The sequence below is a fragment of the Echiichthys vipera genome (genome assembly GCF_963691815.1).
Source record: "Echiichthys vipera genome assembly, chromosome: 4".
NCBI classification, from domain to species: domain Eukaryota; kingdom Metazoa; phylum Chordata; class Actinopteri; order Perciformes; family Trachinidae; genus Echiichthys; species Echiichthys vipera.
In genome coordinates, this window is record NC_139829.1 from 9,313,080 (window position 1) to 9,337,740 (window position 24,661).

At 42.7% G+C, this 24,661-nt stretch overlaps 1 protein-coding gene across 3 annotated transcripts in view; it reads left to right on the forward strand.

The window, feature by feature from the left end:
• Positions 1-24,661, forward strand: part of kremen1 (kringle containing transmembrane protein 1) — a 92,750-nt gene that overhangs the window by 24,822 nt on the left and 43,267 nt on the right. For all 3 annotated transcript variants that reach the window (XM_083912220.1, XM_083912219.1, XM_083912221.1), the window contains one exon: positions 20,271-20,433. In XM_083912220.1, coding sequence (XP_083768346.1) covers positions 20,271-20,433 — 163 coding nt within the window. The remainder of the gene's footprint in view (positions 1-20,270; positions 20,434-24,661) is intronic.

Consider the following 24,661-nt stretch of genomic DNA (forward strand, 5'->3'; position numbering starts at 1 on the left):
GTACAGACTTCAGTGCCCCCACTCTATTGAACCCAGAATCCCCAGCTCAGTCATCTGATATCATCCATTTAATTTGCCATCAAGTTCATATTAATGCGCAGGGGCATGCTTGCATCTGTCTGCAGAACTTCAAAGTTTCAGCCGGATCCCCCATTCCGAGCTAAATATTTACTTTTAATGTGAATGTCTAATAATGATGACCACACAAACCAAGCTGCTCCTTGCTGTAATTTGTGCCGCGTTTCATGTCGAAAGCAGCAAATCCTCATGCTTTCCTTTTTAATTTTTTTGTCTCTTAATTATACCCTTGGATTTCAAATTAGAGGGTCCACCATCTGGGCTAGTGCGTAAGTACTCCCATGTGTACCTATGTATTAACAAAGTATTTAAAGCAATGGTATTCCCCCTCATAACACTGGAGAGAAAAAAAGGACAAGTTTATGTTTAGATGAAGTCAGCTGTGCCATATTTACTGTACAGTAAAACAATAATTTCATGCATCTAGAGAAGTCAGTCTGTTGTAAATGCAAAGACTGTTTGATGTTCTCTTTGCTAGGTTTTCCACTAATGTTTCAACTGTGCAGGTCAAACAGATAGCGAAACCCAGCAACAACTATTCTGCCCTTATAGACACTATTAGTTCATCTTTTTTTCTTACGAGCATATTATTTGCTGGAGTTCAAAAGCAGAAAACTGGTCATTTGTGTTAAACGTTAAATGTGATTTTTGTGTCAGGCCCTCCTTTTTTCCCAGATGTACAGTTTTGTGCTCATGTTTAGCAGGATAAATCCATCAGAGGAGGTTAAGTTTATGGTTGTTGCAAATTGTTCATCCTCTGGAGACTGGTGAAAGGCATTCTGGTGAATGTAGGTACCTCAGGGGAAACAGAAGAGGCAGGGTGATGGAAAGTGGATACTGAAACGAGCAGGGCTGCAGAATACTTTGTTATTCTTGTGATTTAGCATCATCCAGATAGACTTTATAAACTTTATTAGAAGTGTCTGAGAGGTTTTTAAAGAAGTAAATGCGCAAACATCCATTCTTAATAATCTCATCTGCCTTTAACTGCTTAAGATAGGTCATGCAGCAGCTTATTAATGCTCTGCAGCTACTTTTCTAACTACTGTCTAAAACAATTATACTAGAGTGCTTTCACTGTCCTGGTAGACTGCAGCATCACATCGAGCAGAAGTGTATTAAAAGTAAAAGTGTTTTTCATCTTGCGCTGTGTGATAATAATGCGCTGAGTGATATGCACACACACACACACACACACACACACACACACACAGATGGATACACACTCATACAAAAGGAAAAGAGTGAAAATGTAGCTACGGGTTAGCGATGACATGTGTTGGTTGTAGATGGAGCAGCTAAGTGCCTTTTATGCAACCTCTGATATGAGAATGGGCTCTCCTTCCATGCAGCCCACTTTACGCTCTCAATATGGCGCGTTAGTCAACCGCGGACTCTTATCTTTAATGCATACGATTTCTCTTCCACCTGAGCCCAGAGGCTTTATATAAAGAAACTCATCCAGACTCCCACATGCCGTTTTTTTGTCCGACTGCGACCTGCTGTTGCTCACTTGGCAGCTTCTCAGGCCTTTCACATAAACGTACACACAAGTGGCAGCTGAATCCTGTCAGAGCTGTTAAGCTGAGGTGTTATTGAGTTGCTCTGTGAGCCAGTAATGATGCAGCGTTTGGTGGTGGTGTTCCGGATAAGCTCGAGCTGGTTAGTCAGCGGGGACATTACTTTGTTCTCGATGATTCCACGATCGGCCTCACAGGAAGGTCGACTGTGAGAGCAAGTGGTCAGGGTCCCACAGTGCACCTGGATGTATGTCTTTTGTCCATGTAAATGATGCATCTTTTTTATGAAACTGTGAAGTGTTGCTGTTTTTAAAAAAAAATGCATAGCACAGTGAGCAAGCTAATTTCCCATAAGTACATGCAGAAATAACCTACAATCTATAATCCCTACCTGAGGTCAGGGGATGATGAAGGGAATAGTTTGACATTTTGGGAAAATACGCTTAACGGCTCTCTTGCTGAGAATCAGGTGAGAAGATAGATACCACTTTCATGTCTGTATGTTAAATATGAAGCTACAACCAGCAGCTGGTTACCTAAGCTTAGCATGAAGATTGGAAACAGGGGCTAGCTTGTGCAGGTAAAAAAAGTTCACCTACCTGCACCTGTATCACGTTTCTGAACAAAAACCAAAGTGTAAAACAAATTTTATTTTTATTTTAAGCCAGGAAATGGTCAGGTACATTGACCCCGTTTTATTTTACTTTTTTGTTTTTGTACAGATGAAACAAATGAGATAAAATGTAGTGAACTTCTGATGTGCTTGTCAGCAGATTTTGTGTTCTTTCTTACACAGACAGGCAGGCTGTTTCCTCCTGTTTCCAGTCTTTGTGCTAAATGAACCAGCTGCTGGCTGCTATATTTAATGATAATAAAGTATGAGAGTGCTATCAATCTTCTCATGTTACTCACCACCAGAAAGGGAAGTGTATTGTTGAACTAATTGATTTAACAGATAAGGAATCATCCAGTCTTTCTTCCGTCTTCCCTGAGTGAAAATTCTGGACGGTTTTACTTATTCAGGCCTGCAGGAATATTTCAATTGTCGAACTGCTCGTTTGCAACCTGTGGCGAGGGATTGTACGAAGGCACTGCTTTGATTTAGAGGTTCACAAGACAAATGGTGCCGTCCCGAATAACAGCATGAACCCAAGTGGAGACACGACCTGTGTATCACCGGACTTTCTTTCATTACCTTTAAAGGAAAAAACAGTTAGCTTTGGTTGTGTCAAGCTGAGGCTTGAAAAGGGCAGGCTGTGACATTTTGGCAATATGGAATGCACTCTCATTATGTTATCATGGAAGACAGAGATGTCAGAAATAGGGCCAGATGAAGATATCATCAAGTTAATATCAGACTTTGCTCGATCAGCTGAATCTTGGACTGATCGGAGGAGGCGAGAGGTGCCTTTTGAGCTTTCTTTTTCACCTGCAGTCTTTGCCAAGTCTCTCTCTGTCTCTCTACTTAACTAGACATGCATGAAATAACTTGTAAGACCACAGAGGGAAGATTTACAAAGGCACTGAGGTATCTTATCAAAACTAGCTTGCCGCAGGTAAATAAACTTGATTAAGACCAAAACAGAGCTTTTAAAGCGTTTTTTTTAAAAACTCTAAATTAACACCGGCAATCTCCTTTCTTCCTTGAAGCATCACAGGCACTAACTAGAGTGGTGGAGGGGGGGTGAATGACAGCATGTGTTGTAATTTCTTCTTTGTAGCCTCACATGCATATAAGCTGCTGCATAAACTGCCAACCCTCTATTTTATCTGGCAACCCGCTCTCTTTCCGGCTCCCTGTCTGATCGCTGTCCAGCAGGGCATGGTGTTGGCTCGGGCTCTGTCAGAATTATTGCACTCTGCCGCAAACAGGACTAGGAGTTGCTGTGCAGGTGACAAGAGGTGGCGGGAGCATGGTTTGAAACGCAGCACGCACTCCTGAACAGTAGCTTGCACAGACGTTTGGGAGGTCGTTTTTGTTGCTGGCAACAGTGCTGCAGCTTCTGTGTTCACGTAGGTTGACGTGTGATTGATAGGAACATGGGTTGCTATTGTCAGACGTTTCAGATGTTATATTTACCTGTCTGTGATAAGTCCAGGAGCGTTGTGTATTTTTGTGTGCATGTATTTCCAGGGTTCGGCTGTAACAGATTAAATGTAATCAGGCTTATGTAATCACATTTCAAAAAAATAAAATATCAAACCAGATTACATTTGAAAAATGTACAATTGGATTAAAGCTACATTGTCAATGATCACTTATTTACACCCACACACATTTTTTTTGTGTTTTAACGATGATTTATGGATTAATGGAGTTGTATTCCTTTTTTATTTATATTGATGATGAACATGTGAGTGCGTGCTCCTCGTGTGTTACAAGAACAAATAGTCCTCCATGTGGTTTTGGATTAAAAAATAGCCCAGCAGAAACAAAAACTTTCACAAAATTAACAACATCCCACATGAAGGAGTTAAACACAAGATGTCTAAAGATTTTAAATCAGACCCGACCCTGCATATATCTGCTTCTGTACCTGCCTACATACAGTATCTAGGGCTACAATTTACAACCTTAGAAACTGCAGTTAAGAAAACAATTTACACCACCAGGTCCATTTAGCAGGTCTACTTTGTTTAAGATTATTTTTTGGGCATTTATTTTCTCCTTTAAACAAAGTGAAAAATGTGTCTCCAAATAAAATCTATGCTTAATGCTTAATTTTTTGTCACTCAATTAATCAGCTAATAATTTCACCACTGTGTGCCTGTGTGTGTGTGTGTGCGTGTGTGTGTGTCTGTGTTTGTGTGTGTGTGTGTGTGTGTGTGTGTCTGTGTGTGTGTGTGTGTGTGTGTGTGTGTGTGTGTGTGTGTGTGTGTGTGCGTGCGTGTGTGTGTGTGTGTGTGTGTGTGTGTGTGCGTGTGTGTGTGTTTGTGTGTGTGTGTGTGTGTGTGTGTGTGTGTGTGTGTGTGTGTTTGAATGAAGTTTAAATGTGAGGCAGCTGTTGCCATCTGGAGCCTCTATAAACTCCCAATGTTCCTGCTTTCAATTTTAAAGGGGCCACGTCAAGTGTCAAACTAAGAGCTCTCACATCCTCTATCTGATGTCCCTCCACACACACACACACACACACACACACACACACACACACACACACACACACACACACACACACACACACACACACACACACACACACACACACACACACACACACAACTGTCTGTCTTTGTGCAATCCACAACTCTCCCTCTCACAGCCAATCACCATATCTGTCTCGACTTAATCCACTCTCGACTTGTAAACGCAGTCCATACAGTGCAGTTTATTACTGGCCTCCATCAACCTTTCTAACCCCTGAGACAGAGGGATCTTTGTTTTGTTAGTCTGTGTGTGTGTGTGTGTGTGTGTGTGAATCATCTGCCAGTAGATAATAACAGACCATCTTCAGCCACAATCTGAAGTAACACGAGCTTGTGTTGGCAGAGGTGATGGCGTTAGAGCGTCGGTTTGAGGAGAGACAGCGGGTTCTTAAAGAGTTTAGCATAAGGGCTTTCGCTATGTTCGGAGTGTCAGAGGGCATTATGGGAGGAGTTGTATGTTCTTTGGGGCTCAGATGTTGGCTGTGTGGTCCCTCACGCTTTTCCTGTTCAGAGATGGAGATGGAAACCTCTCCTTCCCTGGTGAGCTTCCGTGCTGCAGTCACAAGTTCAGACAAAACCCTGAGGTAGATTGATGAACTTGACATCTGAGTAGCTGTATTCGTGATTCAGGATGCGATTGTGTGTTGAAACCATGGGGATTTTGTGACTTTCAGAGTGAAGACATTTTTTTTGTTCTGACCACTTCCTGGATTTAGGTTTATGTTGAATTTAGGTTCAGGACTTGGATATGGAGTTATGTTTTAGTTGAGGATTTGATTTTTGCAGTGTGTTAAAAGTACATCATGCTTTTTTGAGAGATCACAACAAGGAAAGCATTATTTTAGAAAAACATTCATATATACATTAAGGATCATCTGCTGATGGAGATTGTAAAGTGCAGTGAATTGTGCCGATTAGTGCTCAATCCCACCGCCTTGAAGCGGTGCCAATGGATTTTTTTTCTGTGATAACGGCATTTATGCTAGCTAGGTGGCTACAAAGCTAACAACAAGCTCACAATGCATATGGTGATAAAAGCACATCACTCACCAGTAACAATGAGTGCCCGGTCGATCTGCTTCCACAAATGGGCTTTTCTGTTAAATTCAGAGATTTTTAACTCAAAGCCTTAAGAGCGGAGCAACAAAAACAAAAAAGGTGGAGCATTCTGAAAAAGTTTCCAGGCAGCCGCATGTGGCCGCACATGCTCTCTCCTCATTGGGAATAATTTAAAAAAGACACTGATGCTATATGGACACAGGCCCTTAATTAGCAACAAACAAAAGTTATCAAAGTTAACGACTTGCTGTTGCATTTAGCTGCTAAAGAGACAAATATTTTCGGCTGACATTTTGGTACTTTCAGTACCAAAGTAGCAGTGTTAGACACTGTGTTTTTTAACTGGCCTGTAAGGAAATACATTTAAAAAAGAGAAAAACAGATTTGCAGCCGTTATAACTGATAGTGTGCGTCCCTTGCCTTTCACTCAAGGGCATGCAAAAGTGTCTGCATCAATCACAGGATAGAACAATCTACTGGGGACACATGGTTGCTTTTACTGCCTATTTTCTCATCACTCATTTGAATCATGACTAAGTTAACCAAGGAGCTAATCTCCCTAAAACTTTTGCACACTCTTTATACTCCTTTAAATGTCCTGTAGGTTGCACGCAGGTTGAGGTCAGTGCGTCCTGGTTGTTTTCACAGCAAACCCAGTCAGTCTGTCTCCTCTTTGTGTTGTGTCCACGCATAATGAGCTCCACGCCAACCCTTATGGAACCCTCATGAATCTTCAATGGAATGCCTGAAGAGGGTTAAGTTTAGTAAGATAACAAAACACACCAACAAAAACCAACTATGCATATCAAATTCAACTGACACTGGGACTGCAAGGTGACCGACAACGGACCAAACTTTCTATCTCAGCAGCAAATTTGATTGAAAACAGATAAATGTAATAATTTCATAAATTTATAAAAAGATTGTATCTAATGAAATCTACCTTTTCAATTCATAATTGTTGGCCATAACTTTGCACAAACCTTTTTCACAACTTCGGCCAAACGGACACACCTGTCTACGTATGCAGTTCTAAAATTCAATTAAACATGTTCTTAAAAACATGTAGGCTTGATAATTAATTCAAACTGCATCTTAACTGCATGGCACCAGTATAGTCCTATGTTAGTATAGCCTATCCACAACTACAACTAGGCTTTATACAATGGGAAATACATTTGCAGACAGTTATTTTATAGTTAATGCGTGTGTTTTCTCTGCTGACTCAGCTTTATTTCATGGTGTTTCCATCAAGTGTCGCTTATTCCGAAAAAAAATATTGCAGGAGCTCTACTCACGAGTGATAGTTGGAATAGGAATACGCAAGCTTCTGTGCAAATCACTTTTCTATAAATACCAACGTTTGCCACTGCACATTTTACTGCACATTTATAAATGAGGCCCCAGGTTATGCACTAAAGAAGGCAGTTAGGTCACGTTTCTAACAGCATTACCCGAATGAAAAATTACAATACAAATTACATATGTATGGGTTTAGGAGTGTTGGTTGGACAATACAAGCAATCTTCATTTTTCAAGACTGAAAAATGAGTTAGGTCAATTCTGCTACAATACCAGGTTGACATGGATGAGCAATAACAGGCTAGGAAGACTGAGCATCACCCAATATTGTTGTACAATAGTTGTACGGTGTATTATTGACAATAAAGTAGATTATAATCTAAGTCATAGCTGGTTAGACGAACCTCTACATACTCCAGTGACAGTAACACAAGCTCACAGTCGCTACCCAGCAGTGACAGATGAGGAGGGAGTTCCACTCATGAAAGGCTGAAATAGAGGAAAAGTTTCCTTTTTTGCATATTCCAACACTCATGATACTCAGCATGCCTTGACTTGTGAAGACAGGCCAAAGTTTTTGAAGAATTCCTTCATTTACTGTGCCGAAAGTTACTTGAATCTGGCTCACAGTTGGCATCAGTAGAAGAGAGAAAAAAAAGTGGTCTAGGTCAGAAATGTTTGCTTCTGTGTCAAGCTGCTGCCCTTTTACTTCCTGTTGACCTCTGGGTGGAGCCCTACGGAGGTCACATTGCGGGCAACGCCCTTGTTCTTCCATGCCAAGGGATTGGACCGCCCACAAAACCACCAACCACTAAAATGGAGAAACAGAACTAGTTATTATAAACACAATCATGCTTATTATCGTGCCACTGCGATTCGCGTCCTGTCGTGTTCAAAGGCTTACATTGGTTTCATTAAAGTACTTCTCTGTGTCGCTCCCTGCTCTCTCCATTTCTCCTTTTGAACTTCCGCTGATCGCAACTCTTTAATTTTTTTTCTCTCACCTTTGTGCAAATCACCACCTGCTCAGGCGGTTGGTCGGGCGACTGGGCATGCAAAGCAGCCAGGCCAGTTCCAGTGTCTGGTTCAATGACGGTGATGGTGGTGCACGGGTATCGCATCCTCAGAGGTGATGAGGCGCGACGGATGCGATAGCCATGCAAAGGCCCAGAGTGGCGAGAGAGACAGGCATCCCCCCAAAAAAGTGGTGCGAGGTTGAGTGTGTCACTCCGGTCCCTGATCCACGGAGGCGGTCCCTGTGAGACAACATGGAATTAAGCTGTCAAGCCGCTGCTGGCTGTACACAACTGTCAGGCTTGAAGGAGATAAACAATGTTTAGGTGGGAGAGTGCACTCATGTGGCCAGAATAGTGGTTTGTGAGGTTTTGTTCCTCAAAGGTCAGTCAAGACCAGTCTGAGTATTTTTCTGCATGAGCTGCTACATGTTGGTTTTGGATGGAGCTCTGTAAAACAATGTAATCTCTCTACTTATTCTTTCACAGCTCTCTTTATCTTGAACTAAGTTTTCTTACTCCCTCTCTTGCAACCGATTCACCTCTCTCTTCCCTTTCCCTCGTTTGCACATTTTAATACTATTATGCATGAGCTGTGTTCCCTGGCCTCTTCGTGTACCTTGACATTTGCGTATGCATGAGGAGACCCACTCCAGTCAATGCCAAATGACATTCTCTCTCTGTGTTGCTGGTGCTCTCTGCAGCAGTCAGAGCCCATCAGCTGGAACACACTGCAGGGCGACAGGGTAAATCAAATAGTGAGGGAACAGTAATGAAATACCATAGAGCCTTATGTTCTTCTATGAATTCTATTAGCTCTCAAACAAACAATTGTTTTCATTATCAGAACTCAATTTAATTCACAGAAAATGGAATTTTAAAGGAGGTTTTAAGGCCGCGGGCAGAAAGTGGCTGATGCATGAAAACATTAACCAAAATATAACTTTTTCCTCTCAAAGCTGGATTTTTATACAGACGTGAAATCAAATCATCGTTATCAGCTCTGGACATGTTGATAAAAGGAAGTGCAACTTTGTTATTCCCTAACAGTGCTCTTCTCTCTTCTTCGTTTTAAGGAGAACAGGAAAAAAACGATTAAAGTTTGGCTTGATTGGTTTTGGTACAAGTTCCAAACCATTCTGGTTTCCTGTCTGTATTTCTCTTTTTGAACGTACTATTAATAAGGCTTTTGACATAGTATGATTAAGGAAAATTAGCTGTTATTCTTTCTTTGATTCAAACATGTAACATGTTCCAAGCATCCCGCCAGTGATTGGTTGGGTGTTTTTGCAAAAATCTCCACAGGCTTAGTTTCAAAGCAACCATGTATTTTTGTGGTGTCACATCCAATTCTGAGTTTTGAGAAGCGTAACCAAGAACATAACGGGAGGATATTGAATTGCTACTGTGTGAGACATGACCTGTCCGGCGAACTTAGTTCTTTTTATACTGCAGTTATGGTTGGGCCAGGGCCACTGAGGTCTGCACTCTACTGCGGTAGAGTAATGGCAACCACTTTAAATAAATGGAGAGTCATTTTGCTGCTGAGCCCCGGGGTCTGGTTTGTGTCCAGCTTCAGCAGTTTGTGGGCAAAGATGCAAATTGTCGCCTTTCCTCCTCACAGGAAACGCCCACAGACAGCCCTGATTTGACAAGGCCAAAACAAGTGGACATGGCTAAGTGGACAGAGCAAACATTTGGACAGGTGAAGGGGGCAGACGTAGCTAAGTGAACAGCAAACAAAGCAACAAAGCCAGTGGCGGGCAGAGCTAAGAAGCCATGAAAGGGAAACAGCGGAGAACTGAGGGTGGACAACATGTTTCTGTGTGGTCAATTATGGAAATAAACGTCTAGTAACTCGAGCTGCAATATACCGACGATAGTTAACTGAGCTTAAACAGTTCATGGACCCTACTTTACAAATGCACTAGAACATCTCAGTCAGCCATTTTCACAAACAACCATTGTCCATCAAGCTGCGGAGCCAGTGATATCCTCTTGCAAAGTGAGGCCCTTTGAAAGAGGCTTTAACTCAAAAGGGGTGAAACCCTAGTCACAAAGAGGCCCTGATTTAGTTGTCTATCCTCCATTGAAGGTGAATACAGCTCCCCAAGGTGAACAAAAAAAGGGTTGGGTCTGCAGGAGCCTACGTGGCACCAGCCCACGACCAACGCCAACCGAGGGGTGGTCACACTCGGCCGATGACATGAAACAGAATCTGCTGGCCCTCAATGGATCCTTCGTAATGGATCCCGTTCTCAGGGAGGCCAGTGGGATGCCCCTGTCTTTTGCCAGAGCCATCTGGTTCCCAGTACTGCTGCTCTTCCCACAGCCGCACAAACCACTGTGAAAAAGGATCGCTTTCACAATCAAGATCAGGAACTAGAGACGTGACTGGTTAAAGGGGTCTGAATGTTGAGTGCTGAGGTCCCCTCTGCAGCAACCTATTGTGCTGTCGTTATTGTGTCCTTGGAAGTGCACTCTGTTGTGCGTTTCTCTGACAACCTCTGGTGATTTGATACAGTGGAAATGTGTGCTTTGTTCATGCTCAGGTCAGTCTGACAAGATCATTAAAAAAGAAAGACTTAAACATGTTGGGAGATAACATGAAGTACAGTCCACAAATTGCACTTATAATAATAATGATCATGGATTGTTCTAGCCAATAACATAGCCAACATAAGGCGATTCCGTTTAGCGAGAGACAAATTGTCTTGAAGCAAAGGAGATTTTCACCATAGTGCTGAGAGAACAGACCAATGCCTCCATCTTTAGCTTACAAAGTTAGACAACACAAATATGACGCTGGTGCCTTTATTCTCATGTGTTTGCCACTCTCCAAACGAGCTCGCTGGAGATTCATTGGATGCAGATGGGAGCTTGTTTGTGTTCCACACATTGGGCCTGTTTCCTCCACCACTGCAAACAAGAAGTAAAAGTTGATTAAACCACAGTATTCAATATGCATCCTTTACTGTTCTTTTGATGTTCCTCCCGTCCATATAATTCTCTGCACTGCCCAAAGGGTGAATGAAACCATTGGTCTGCTGTAGTTGTATTTAATCTCAAAGCCTCACACACATTAGTTCATCATTACTAATTTCCAGTAACCATGTTGTTCCATTGGACTTCAAAGCTGTCTTTAAAGCTCAAGATTTCCAGGCCGACATGACACTTAGCCTTGGTGGTCGGACTCTGGTGAATATCCAGACATATTGATGGATTGAGTGAGGTGTAATTTAGGTTTTGTCAATTCCTACAGCAATAAAACAGAAGCAAACATTTTTGGAATAGTTCCTTAAGAACTGTGTGTAACCCATACAGACCTACACACTAGATCTGTTTTGTGTTTTCACCGCAGACGGTCCTCTTACATGTAGGCAGGGTTATTACCTGATGGTTAGAGCTGTAGACAGCCACGCGCTGAGAAATGAGCTGATAAACCTTTTCATCCTCACTCTTCCATCCAGCTCTTGCTGTATTTCCTCTGCACTGAGGATGCAGAGGAACATCTGCATCAATCACAGACTTCAGTGTTTCTAGCTCCACCTTTTAGTATTGGGTCAGTGTGCTAGGTACATTAACAGAGGGGTAATGAAAGAACGGAATGAATGGAGTAATGTGTAACAAACTGAACTGAACTAAACTGAACCCAACCACTCGGTGGAAACGAGGCTCTAGACGTTAAGGGGTAAAAACCACAGTAGACAAATACAACAACAACAACAATTTTGATAATCAATTCGTTTTTAAAGCAAACTATAGTTTGGTAATGGTTGCAGCTTCTTCCCTAGATGAAATGCCACAGTTTCTTATCCCCCAAATTATATTTTGGTGTCATCATGCATAACAGTTGGCAGGGAATCTCCAAAACAGGAAATAACTAATCAAAACTGGGACTGAAAATCTAAAACCCTCTTCCAAACAACAGTAAAGAGGAAATGAGAAAGTTGGATAGTCTTTTAAAGTTATTATCGTGCCACTGCAATTCTAAAGACAACACCAGCATGAACGTGAACATGGGGGAAAACAAAAAAAACTGTCACGTGTAAAGTTCCTTGTATTGTCAGATCCTTTAAATCTTTTCCGCTGCTTAACAATAGCTTCAGCTCCTAATGCCTAGAGTCCTGTTAGGATTCACTCAGGCTTCATTCTGTTTTAAAAAGGATGTCTGTTAAGAATAAACAGGAAAAGGAGCCGAGCTTTTGATCTGGTGCAATTTTTGTTGTTTGCATTAGTGGGGCAGGTCACATCGCTCCCTCCCCTTGACCTGAGGCCTTTATTTATCCAAGTCAGACCTCATCTTCCCTGCAACCCTGTATTCACTCAGGACCTCAGGAAAGAAGAGACAGAGGAAGTGTGTGTGTGTGTGTGTGTGTGTGTGTGTGTGTGTGTGTGTGTGTGTGTGTGTGTGTGTGTGTGTGTGATGTTGGGGGTGGGGGGCAACAGTACTGACAGAGCTCCAGCACAAACCACATATAATTTACATTCCTCAGATAGCAGCTAACCTGAGCACAAACAGGACGATCGAAAACAGGTGTGTTTAGCGACAACCCTTTTTTCTTTCAAGGTTCACCTTTCTTTGAGGCAAAGAGATGACATATGGGTCTTATGTCCATCACTAACTACATATGAATCAAAATGTTATCATTGGAACAACGTGGAAATCATCCTCCGGGAGAGTAGACAGGAGGCCAGCCGAAGCCAAACTGGCTGCACAGCTTACATAATGTTACCGCAAATTGATTACTGCCTTTGAGAGGAAAGGAGTTAGGGAATTGACAGACGTGCGTTCAAACACACACACACACACACACACGCACTCACACACACACACACACACACACACACACACACACACACACACACACACACACACACACACACACACACACACACACACACACACACACACACACACACAGTGGGCGATATCTACAGTACAGTGATGAGGGGGTGATAATGGCATCACCACAATGACACTGGCCCTACCACTGAGGGAACAAAGGAGCCTGTGTGCATGTTTATGTGTATGTGTGTGTGTGTGTGTGTGTGTCCTCCTTTCCCTCCACATCGGATCCATCTTAAAATACTGCGGCTGCTCCACTGATGAAAATTGCTCCCTTTCATTCTCACTGTAAGTGCATCAGGCGGGGGGATAAGGAGAAAAAAAAGAGCTGGAATGATGTGGGTATGGGTAGGAGTGCAGACTAATGCATGTTTTGTCACTGCATATGTTTATCAGGGCATCTGACAGTGCAAGTTGACTGATGGATCAATTTACCTAACATAACAGAAGAAAAAAAAAAGAAGCGAACAAGCTTAAAACACCCCCATGCAAGGTAAGCACAGCCATTAGCAACATTGAGCCATCATGACTTGTATCACAAGCCGTAGATCCTCTGGTTATCAAAGGCTGCATGTGATGAAAAACCCATATGGGGTTGTGTTATTTTCTTCACAGAAGACACGCATTAGAAAGCCATATTTTCTCTGCCTTAAGCCCTGCATCAGTTGCTTGTTTGCTGGTAAATGGCCTCAGCACGCAGCTGCGCCACAGAGCTCCTCTGGAATGACATTTGTACCTTCACACTAACGTTGGAGACTCTAACTCTGTGTTTGCTGTTAATTTTACAAGCTTGCTCTTTGTCAGCCTTGTCTATAACATGGGGAAATGCGAAATAAACCCACTGTTCACTTCATTGGTGCTATGCACAAGAAGGCGAAAATTAGAGCCTGGGTTAACAATCTGCGGGATCATAAAAAAACTCTTTGTCCCGCCCTGACTCACTCTGTGTTTGCCTGTCTGTTTTCCTCCCTTCTTTCTTTTCTGCTTTGATTTTGCTCCCCCTGCCATCGCTCTGTTTTTCACAATCCTTCCTCCAGTCTAAATGCACTCTGCACTCGCTCTAATTTGCAGTTTGGTTTAATTTAAGATGGATCGATCCCAGACACACTAATTGTGCACCTTTGAAAGCTCTGAACCGAACACCCTCAGCCCGTCTTGGCTTCTCTATCTCTGCTCCCTCCCTCCCTCACTTATAGTCCCCGCTTTCTCCTGGCTGCACAAGTCTTGTTTACTCTGGTGTCAGAGTTGGTTTAGAGCAGGTTCAGTGGCATGTGTTGAGTATGCAGGAGATTTCCCTTCTGTTTGTTAGTCTTCTTATTGTATTGAGAGGTGTGTGATTGTGTGGATGTGTCAGCGCGTAAGAAACTACAGAAATTAGAGGTGAAGAAGCTTTTAATCATGTTTGGAGAGATGGCCTCTGTTTTGGCAGATGCAGGATCTGACTTGAGGAAACGGTTAGGAGGTGCCAGAGGGAGGTAATTGAACACGACACCTTATCCGCCCTCATGTCAGGTAGGCTAGCGGGTCTCTGATGTCGACATTTTGCCAGCAGCTTTTTTTCCCCAGGGTTTCAGCAAGTCCCTGAATGTCCTTTACGTCATTGTCAGAGTCTGCAGCCCATCAGTCACTCCCTGAAACCCTGCCAAGTAAAACTCAGAATCGTCCCGCCTTGTTCCATCCTGGTCCACTCACAGAGCCAAAACCACCCTTTGGTTCATCTGTACTGTGTTCTGTCAGAGATCATCCCTGCCACTATGGGAAATCCTACAAAGGTGGATGTCTTATCTGATTTGGTATATTTGCTGATTGATTTTTTTTAAAACCCCTCGAGACATAACACTTAACTTTAGGGCCAGAGAGCAGCTTGTGCCAAAAAAAAAAACCAATCTTTTTTGCTTTCCATTTTTGTGACAAGCGACTTCAAACAGAGGTTTTTTTGGCAGCATGTTTAGCCCACCACGGGCTCCAGCAGATTAGACTTCTTTCCATTACAGAGCTAAATAATAGGGGCCGCGCTAGAACGAGATGGGGCCATGTTTTATAGGTGCTACCCAGCAACTTTGGCAGGGAGTCCTGTGGGTCTGTGGCTACTGTGGTAGTGAACTCAGGAGGTGGTGGAGCGGAGGGTTTTTGCAGAGGAAGAATGGTGGTGATGGAGGCTATTTTGGGAGTGAATGAGGTCTTGGTTTATGGCCTGGTTATCTGGGGCTACAACCTATGACAAAAGCATGGAATGAAAAGAAGGACTGTAAAATCCAATTGAGGAGTCATTGTCTGCTGATTTAACTAGTGTGAGGCATCTGTTCTCATCATTTGGGAGGCACCGCTGCTTTTTTTCTACTTTCATTGACCCTCTTGCATGAGGGCACTTTAAAAAAAAAAACTCTTACAGGAGAGGAGAAGGAGGCGTGGACCATTAACTGCAGTTCTCCCCCTCTGAGAAATCACCGACTTCTTCCCAGTAACATCCAACTTCATTAAAAAAGCCTCACTGAATCTGTGACTATCTGTGAAACCTGGATAATAAATGTGAAGCAGTCTTCCTGCAAACCTCTGAAGTCTGATGTGGTTTTGATGTGGAAATGGATGCTGCTGGGGGGAAAAGGGGAACCAGATTTGTGTTGCAGCCAGCTGTGTCCCCCTAGAAAAGAAATCTGTAACCCGCTACATCTGGCCTGGTTTGGCCTGGCCCTGGCCTCTGTTCTTACTACACTGACATTAATGAGTCCCACAGCAGTAATGGCTACCAGGACACAGCAGAGGAGAAACATTGTGGCAGGTTGTGCATTAATAATCTGCTGTTTCTGTCATCTTTGTTTTGTAGACTTTGGAAGCTCTCTTGAATCCTCAGTGTGCGGACTCCAGTTTTCTGCTGTGTGATTTTTTCTTTTTTTTTGTGAATAATACTGTACACGCATGTATCACAGAATCATTCTGTGTAATTTTATAATAGTAGAAATCTTGCTCATGCACTAAGCCTGTTTTGCTGTCCTCAGAGCTTGAAGCATATAATAAAGATGGAAGGAAGCTCTTTATGTCAGCCCTCAGTGAGGAAGCAGTCTCCTGTAATTATCGCTGCTTTTCATCCCTCGTAGCAAACACAACAAATAAGTGCTCTTGTGTGACCTGGCCTCGCGGCTCAGAGAAACCATTTGTTTGTAAGCTTGTTTGTTTGTGTTCCTTAGATCACGTGACCAAAGCCCCATACTCTTTCTCTTTCTCTCCCCTCCCTGTCTTTTCTTAGAGCATCAAGTGCATTTGAAGTTGCAATGTGGTAGTCATTAGCCACAAATCCCAACCAATATAATAACAGGGCGATTAGCTCTCTCAGCGATTCTCTGTTTTTCTCTTTTTTTCCTCTTGTCGCCGGGGTGGTGCAGTATTCTGTGAGCACAGGGCTTGGTCAAGGGCGAGTCCTCCTCTTCCCTTTCCCGGACTTTTTCTATTTGTAGATGTGTTTTATAGGAGGCTTCCCCCCCCCCTTCTCTCTGTCTTTCATGCGGTGGTGGTTCTGTTTCCCATCACGGTCTATGATGAAACCACAAGAAAGCCCGGGCCCATGTGACGAGAGCGCAACAGTTGCTTGGTGACAAGGAAAGGGGTGTGAGATGTGGGCTGGCTGTGTCTGGAGGGGGAGTGGGCCTGGAGTGCTCACGGCCCAATCAGCAGATGAGCTCTTCATTTCCTCCAGGACAAGGATAAAACACTCATATCCACACAACTCCAAAGTAAAATTGTCCCTTTCTCTTTAGCTTGATAGATGTGTGGCCACCCGCAGGGCTCCTAAATGGACCATTGATCTTGAACGATGGCCTCACTTATCTCTGAGTCCTTGCAGAGCCGCTACTTCCCATTCCCACCACAAGCAATTGGTGCCTTGAAACCACCTGGAACACCCCTCTCCCCATCTCCCTCCTGATGGCAAAAATCTGCCACATTTACCATCACGTCCTGGAAAGCTAACTTGGCTGCAGCACGGCGGGATGATTGCCAGCAGCAGCTTGTTCCAAGCGGACCATGTGCACACGAGTAAACTCCAGAGTAAAGTTTCCTGAAGGAGGAGAGGAGACATTTACAAAGTCATTTGGATATTTCTTTTTGATACAGTGTGTTGAGCAGCGCCACGGCCAGCCAAGTTCAGTCGTTTTAATACCCGCTCTTTTCGAGGAGAAGATATTTGAAGGACGTGAGCTCATTCGGGATGCAGTCAGCTGCCCTGTCCCTGCCTGATGTTATCCTCTCTGACTGGGGCAGCAACGGTCGTGATTGCTTTTGGGGAGCGGTGATTCATGATTGTGCTTGTACCGCTGCCAAACTCTCAATGGCAGTGTTTCCTTCTCCTTTCTGTTGCCATGGCTGCCGGCATCCAAAAAAATGTAAATGCAATGAAAATTCATCATCTCATTCCTGTCTTCCCAAATTAGTACTGTATATATCATATCAGATTATACAATGCAAATCCATATGGTATCATTCTCGAACTATAGCAGGGCTGCAGACACTAATGTTGGTATAAAGAACACCCCTTATCATGGATGGATTACTGAGCGGGCCTACCAGGCACAGGCCCAGGGGCCAATAAAGTGACTGTAGGGGCCCTGACTCATAAAATGCTGCTGAAAAACCCCCAAAATGATCACAATGAAATGCTAAATGACCACCAGTATACACAAAACAACCAAAAATCACCCAAAGGAGCCAAAAAATTTCTAATACAAACAAAACGACCACAGAGACAAAAAATTACAACAAAGACAAGCAGAACGATTCAAAATAGATGTAAAATGACCACAGAGAGAAACAAAACAACGAAAAACATAAAATGTCTAAAAAACGATGCAAAACCACCACATAAAAAATGCAAGATGTCTAAAAATAGAGATTACAAAGACACACAAAACAACTATAAATGGACATTAAATTACCACAAAGAGAAACATAAGTACCACATAGAAAACCGTCTAAAAATTAGTGCACAATGACCACAGAGAGAAACAAAATGACTACAAAACAACTAAAAGTAGACTCTTTGAATTTGGGTGTCTTGTTCCTACCTAGACAAAGTGGGGGGACCTCTTACATGTCTGTGCTCAGAGCCCGTTGTATCAAAATCCGTCCATGCCCTTTATGTCCATAGTCTTCTAAACGCTGCTCCATGGTGATCATCTACTTCCTTCGCACATGCAATAGTTAAGACCTCCCAAATATGCATTTTTTTAAAATGCCTGTCCTGTCCTCTGGGTGTCAGCCAGAGGATAACTTGTGTCCCCCATCACTCTCATCGCTCCCTCATGTAAGGGTAACAGGAGCATGACCCCTGTTGTAGCCCCATTAAGCTGTTTTTCCAATTTTATGGAGTCATGATTTACAATCCGGTGGTTGATATCTTTGTATGAAGGGTTGCCATTAATTTGCTAAGAGAGAGGAGAGCCATTTACAGACAATGGAGCGGCATCATGATTACAGGAACCTGACACCCTGCACCTCCTTGCTGCTGTTGAACTCCTGTCAGCCAGACGATGGATGGCTGACGAGCTTGACTGAACAACACATTCGAAACAACTTTAATTAAACGCAACTTTGGCTGACACACTGAGAACAGCCGGGGCCTTTGATTTACTCTAAAATTAAGTGTGAGCAGTACTTTTGTGGTGGATGCGAGAGGCTGGAATGCGTGTTTGCGTGCAAGCTAACTGCTGTAAATATTGCAAAGCATGGTAGAAAGTATGGGATGCTAATTACTAAACACATAAAACTTTCACAACATTTCTTTTTCTGTTTAGGCCCTTCAATTCTACGTAATATTGTCTTATAATCAACATTTGATTTGGGAGTTTATTTATCTCTCACAAATAAAGGAGTAAACCCTTTTTACGTCTTTTAACAGTAATTATTAATGCAGCGTAGCTCCTCTAGAACTGTGAAATGGCATCCAGAGGTTGCCATGTAATGATGGACCTGGCAAGAGATGACAGGAGATGCATTACAAAGCTGTGAGGCTAAGTGATCCCCAAAGAAATCTCTGTACATGAGAAAAAGGGGATGACAGAAAAAGCAAAAGCGGGAGAGGAGAAAAGAGTAGGGGATGGTGAGGGAGGAGAACTGATAGAGAGAGAGAGGAAGTTGGGAAACCTTTGACTCAAAGGAGAATGAAAAAGAGCCGTGGAGCACAGCTGGCTCACCAAGGGGTGTAATGACTGTCATATTGCAATGCATTAGCTCATACTCAGCCGAGACAGCTTGACTTGATGAAAGGGGCCGGCCATAGGCTAACCGCGTACATAGCAACAAGAGCCCATGGAGACGAGCCAAACAAGCGAGCATTGTTTTGTTCTTATTAATGTTTGATTGACAGGCGTGATGTGAATGTGATACTTCCGTGTGCTCTCGCTTGACATTCTGAGAAGCAGTTAAGTCAACACTTGAAAGTGTTAATCCATGTGCTGTATATCAGAACTACAAACTGTTGCCCTTGTGGATTCATTTGCATCTACTCTTTGCAACTTAATGATATATATAGACAGGGAGAGGATTATTATTATTCTTACTGTTTACACCGACAGGGTATCCTGCTCTGTCAACAGTCGTTGCAATAATGAGCACCTGCGGTATGAGTAATCATAACAGTCACATATTAAATTAATATTTTCCATAGTAATGCAATCAAAAGAGGAATTCAGTTGTGGCTGTTAAAACTCTCTTGACGGGAGACCCCCCGAGGCTGAGAGTGATGAATGCTGATGGCTTGTCATGCTCCCATCAGACGTTGTTTATTTGAATTCCCTCTTTCAGGGAAGAAAAGCCTTCCACCAGCCATTGTTTTGCTTTGGGAAACCAGCTCTCTTGCTCTTTTTCTCACTCTCACTCTCTCTCTCTCTCTCTTTCTCTCTGACTTGGCCATATGGTTGTCATACACTTTCCTGGAAATTGGAGGCATGTTTGCTTTTGTTTTATATCTGTGGGCCCTTTTTATTCCCTACGCTCCTGCGTTGACATTAATTAAAACAATGCCGTGATTGATCTCTCTTTGTCACGTTTGGCCCGAGCTGAAATGAATGTGACAGTGGTAAAGAATACAATTATTCTAAACTTATCATCTCTGGTCAACACATAAAAAACATTTTAATAGCACGAGAGTATTTCATTTAATCCAGATTCTCAATAAAGTAGATCACACATGTGTCTGCCTTTCGTTTTTAAAAGCTCTCGCCAAGCTTTTGATTTCCATCTTAACAGACTTCTAATCTCTTACTGGAGACATCAATGATTTCTCTCACTTTCTCCATCTCATTTCTCTCTTTTCAGAGTGCTACACTGCCAACGGAGAGGACTACAGGGGTTTCCAGAACCAGACCAGCCTGCATGGTGGTAAACCCTGCCTCTTCTGGAATGAGACCTTTCAGCACCCTTACAACACCCTCAAATACCCCAATGGAGAGGGCGGCCTGGGGAGCCACAACTACTGCAGGTAACTCCCTTTTCTTGATCTGGAACTTTACTGAAAGGGGTTGTTAAAGATAATGATGAAAGAAGTTAGCAAACCAACTGTTTACTGGGTTTTAATTTTAGATAATATGGTACCGTACAATAGGTTTTTACTATATAGCAATTTATGGGATTGAATATTGGAACGCAGAGTTGGGGGACAGCACAACACTGTCTATAGGTTTAATCTTTTTGGCCAAGTGGTAACCCGTGGGGCGGAAAAATGAAGCCAAAACAGAAAACATCAATTCTCGAAACAAGAACTTGAGGCTGGCTCCAAAAGCAAGAGAGCCCCATCTTAAAATTCTCAACTTTATAGCACAAATAAACATATTTACAGCCTGGTATAAACATTTTTTGGTCTTCATAGATCATCTCCATCTTCATGACAACTGTGCAGGGGGTGAATTTTTATATATCTCACCAGTTTAAATTATATTGAGACTTAAAGTGGGTGCCATCACAGGAGACTGTAGGCTCCATTCGGCCCGCCTCAGCTCCATTCACGCTCCACCTCTTTGCCCATTTTTGGGTTTCCTGGGAGTTAGGCGGTGTCAGGCATGGCCAAGATGGCGAAAGCTGGGACCACCCACTTTAAACCTTATTTTGGCTCTTCCGAAACCTATGGGTGACGTCGCACAGACTAAATCAATCTCTACTTGTGACCCCTTAATGTAAAGTGGGGCCAACTTTTTGGAAGCTTTAGAGGTACAGCTATCTAGTATTTCACAAGGAAACAGCAACAGGTTAGAGAAAAAGACATGAAGCGTTTAAGACATCCGCTGTATTTATTATTAACTGATTAGACTGTGTTCATATGATTACAATAAGCACATTCGACTGTCTAGCTTGTCCCTTTGTCATAAATATTGTAGATTCTGAAATGAAGACCAAACCTGCTGTTGCTCCAGGTCTATTTGTTTTACAGAGGCTACAGATCAGAGCAGGTAATGGTAAAAGTTTAATGAGACATTATTCTGTAAACTGGTCACTCATTTCACCACGCAGTATTTAAAGTAAGCTTTAGCCCTCTCTGCACTGGAAGAATAATCGCTCCCTCTTGTTTTTTTTATTGTAAAGTAATCTCCTTTTGTGCTAGAAAACCATCAGATCAACCACAATATCCTAAGAAGCCCAAGGCTGACCATCTTTTCAACAGTTATGACAATTATGTTAGATGTTATTGTTATAAAAAGGCTTTGAGTAGCACTTTAAAAAAACTCAGATGGATACTGATATTTGACAAAGCTTTGAACTTCCTAGACAAAGCATTAAACTTTGTGAATAATTTAGAACCAAGTCATTTTTGCAGGGTTTGATACCAAGGGACCTGCTCAGACATTCACCACTGAATATTTTATTTAGTGGTACCCAAACAGAACGTTTAGCCTTGTCATCACAAGGACACAAACACGCTTGATGAGTTTGTGTAAGCAAATCTCCATCCCTCATCCCTGGGATGTGAAAGGACACTGTGGCTTTGGGTGACTAGAAAACCCTTTCTCTCCGTCAGTCACACTCCAACAACGACTGTCAGCATTGTATGTGCAAGTGTCAGACTTGTGTATTTGCAGGAAGCCACTTCAGTTCAAATTCACCGAGACGTCCAGAACAGTGGCTTGGCTCAGATCGCCAAACCGTAAGAAACAGAACCCCCCCTCCGCCTCAGCCCAAAGCCTCTGAAACATCTCTCTAAGTCATGGTTGTAAACTCATAACACAGCAATGCTTTGAAGTGGTGCAGGATGGATTTGTTTTTTACTTGAACTGGATGGGAATTTGGAAGATCTATGAGTGGGACATATACAGAGGAATGAGGAAGGCTTTTCCTGCACTTTAGGAGCGTATTATGCCCAACAATCGATCCAAAATGGATATCTCCATGGCTTGGATTTAGCTGTTTCTTTGGCCACTGATTCAGTTAGCAGCTTTTTCAAATCAACTGACAGCTCATAGCTTTGTTTTTCCTGACAGAGGGATTTCTGTCACTCAGGGCTGAAGCTACAACTACTCTCAGTCCCTCTCAGACATCCTCCTTGTAAAGAGTCACGCATCAGCAGGGCTATTGGGAACCAAAGTGGCCACTTCATTGTGAAAAGACGAGGCATGGCATTTATGGCATGTCTGCACAGGGTCAAGTATTTGTGCATGCGTCCACCCCCGTGTGTGTTAGTGCGTGTGCACGCAGCATGCAACCTCCCTTTGGAGGAAAGGGGTTATCCCACCGCAAACAAAGCAGGATGTGTTGATTTGTTTTAACGCAGAAAGTGAGGCGTCTTGTTGCTTAATTTGAATTGCAAATCTTCTTATTTAAATGAGGTGCATCTTGCAATTCAAATTTTGTTTCCCACATTTGTTTGACCTTCAAACTCCTTCTCATCGTCCTGCCCGAGCTCTGTCTGTCTTTCATGTGAGGCTGCCAGGTTTTTTTTGGACATTTGAACACTTACAATAGGTGGTAATTCTTCGACAAAAGGGGGAGTAAAGCAAGAATGAAGGGTAAAAAAAAGGAGAGCCAGGTGTAGTTTTGGCATGCCTGACCCTGAGGCCAAATGGGGTTTTATGAGATGAGAGCTGAGGCCAAGGCACAGGTGGATAATGTGAGGCTGCATGTCTTAGCTTACACACGGCTCTAAGCACGTATCAGATGTTGTGAAGCAGAGAAATACAGGATTACAAACTCACTTCTTGTCCCATCACTGGCATTTTCCCAGTGGTGACTTAGTGGAGAGGGCACCACAGTGGTGCTGGAGAAAGAGCCCTAACAGCCCCCACATTTCATCTTTATAGCCTGCTATAAAAAAAACTCCAGAGTGGAATTGAGGGAGAAACTGGGCAGACGGGAAATGTCACATTGTTCTCCTGCAAAGAAAGGAGCACAAAGCCTCAGGAAAAGGACAACAGCTCTCGTGTCTAAGCTGAGACTTAGCGAGACTCATTTCAACAGTGAATATCACGCAACTTATCATGAGCAGTGGTTCAGTTCAGGATTCATTATCATATTGTTGAGTGGGAGTAAGTGATCCCGCTCTTGAGTCGGACGTTGCTTTGCAGTCATCCCGCAATTTTACACTTAAACAAGATTCTTTTTTTTCACTTTTTAAGTACGTTTTTGACCTTCTCGGAATACTTCACGACATTCATAAGGAGATAATCACAAAACCCCCTGATTTATATTTTGTTTATTGTTCATATAGGCTGATATTGGACTGTCTGGTGCATTAGTATGAAGGTGCAAAATGCATGAAGGTTCAGTGGGTGGTTGAATAGCTTGGTCATTTCCTAGCTATTTATATGCAGGTGTGTGTGTGTGTATGCGTGTGTGTGTGTGTGTGTGTGTGTGTGTGTGTGTGTGTGTGTGTGTGTGTGTGTGTGTGTGTGTGTGTACTGTACAATTTATGAGTGTCCACTATGGCTTCTAATGCTTTTCCCTTACATAGATGAGATAATGGAAATGCCAGAGTGAATAGTGTTCCCCAAGTTGATTGTAATTGAAACTCCATGATGTCAGGTGCAAATCTGAGGTCAGGCGAAATGCAGCCAAGTTGTCCACCGTTTGTATGACTATATTACGATCCCAATGTGCTGCTTCGTTAAATTGAAGAAGTTAATGGAAGTGTCCCATGAGAAGATATACTGTGTGACATTAAAGCAGCAGCTATCAGCATTATCTCAGAATCAGAGTAGGAACCAATTTCATGCAGTAAAATCTACACTTTGTATGTTGGTACGTTTGTCTTTTATTAGTTAGTTCTCTTAAATTGCAAAAGTGTGTTTTGGAACTTTCTGACATTTCTGCCAACACCTAACAGAGTTGTGAAGTGAGAGGTACACTTTCTACACTATACTCAGTGTTATGAGAATTTCTCAGAACTATGACCGCCGGTGATAAGCTTTGTTTATGTCAGTTTTACTTGGAGGACCGCTTTAAATACTAAAATACCATGAGCCTCAGCAGCTTTTGCTCTGGAAAATAATTCAATCAGAGCGGTAGCAAATTCAAAATCAGTTTCCCCAACAGCATCATCTTTAGCTTTCATCTGTTGCATCACCAAAGAGCCAGATATTTTCTTCAACTGTTGTTAATCTTTTGTGCCGGGTCGCGTAACTTTGTCCATGGGAAAAATTTGACTTCTGGAACCAGATCGACCCAAAATAGCTCCTCCTATTCTGTTTGTGGTGCTCAAAGTCAATATCATCTTCTCTTAACAT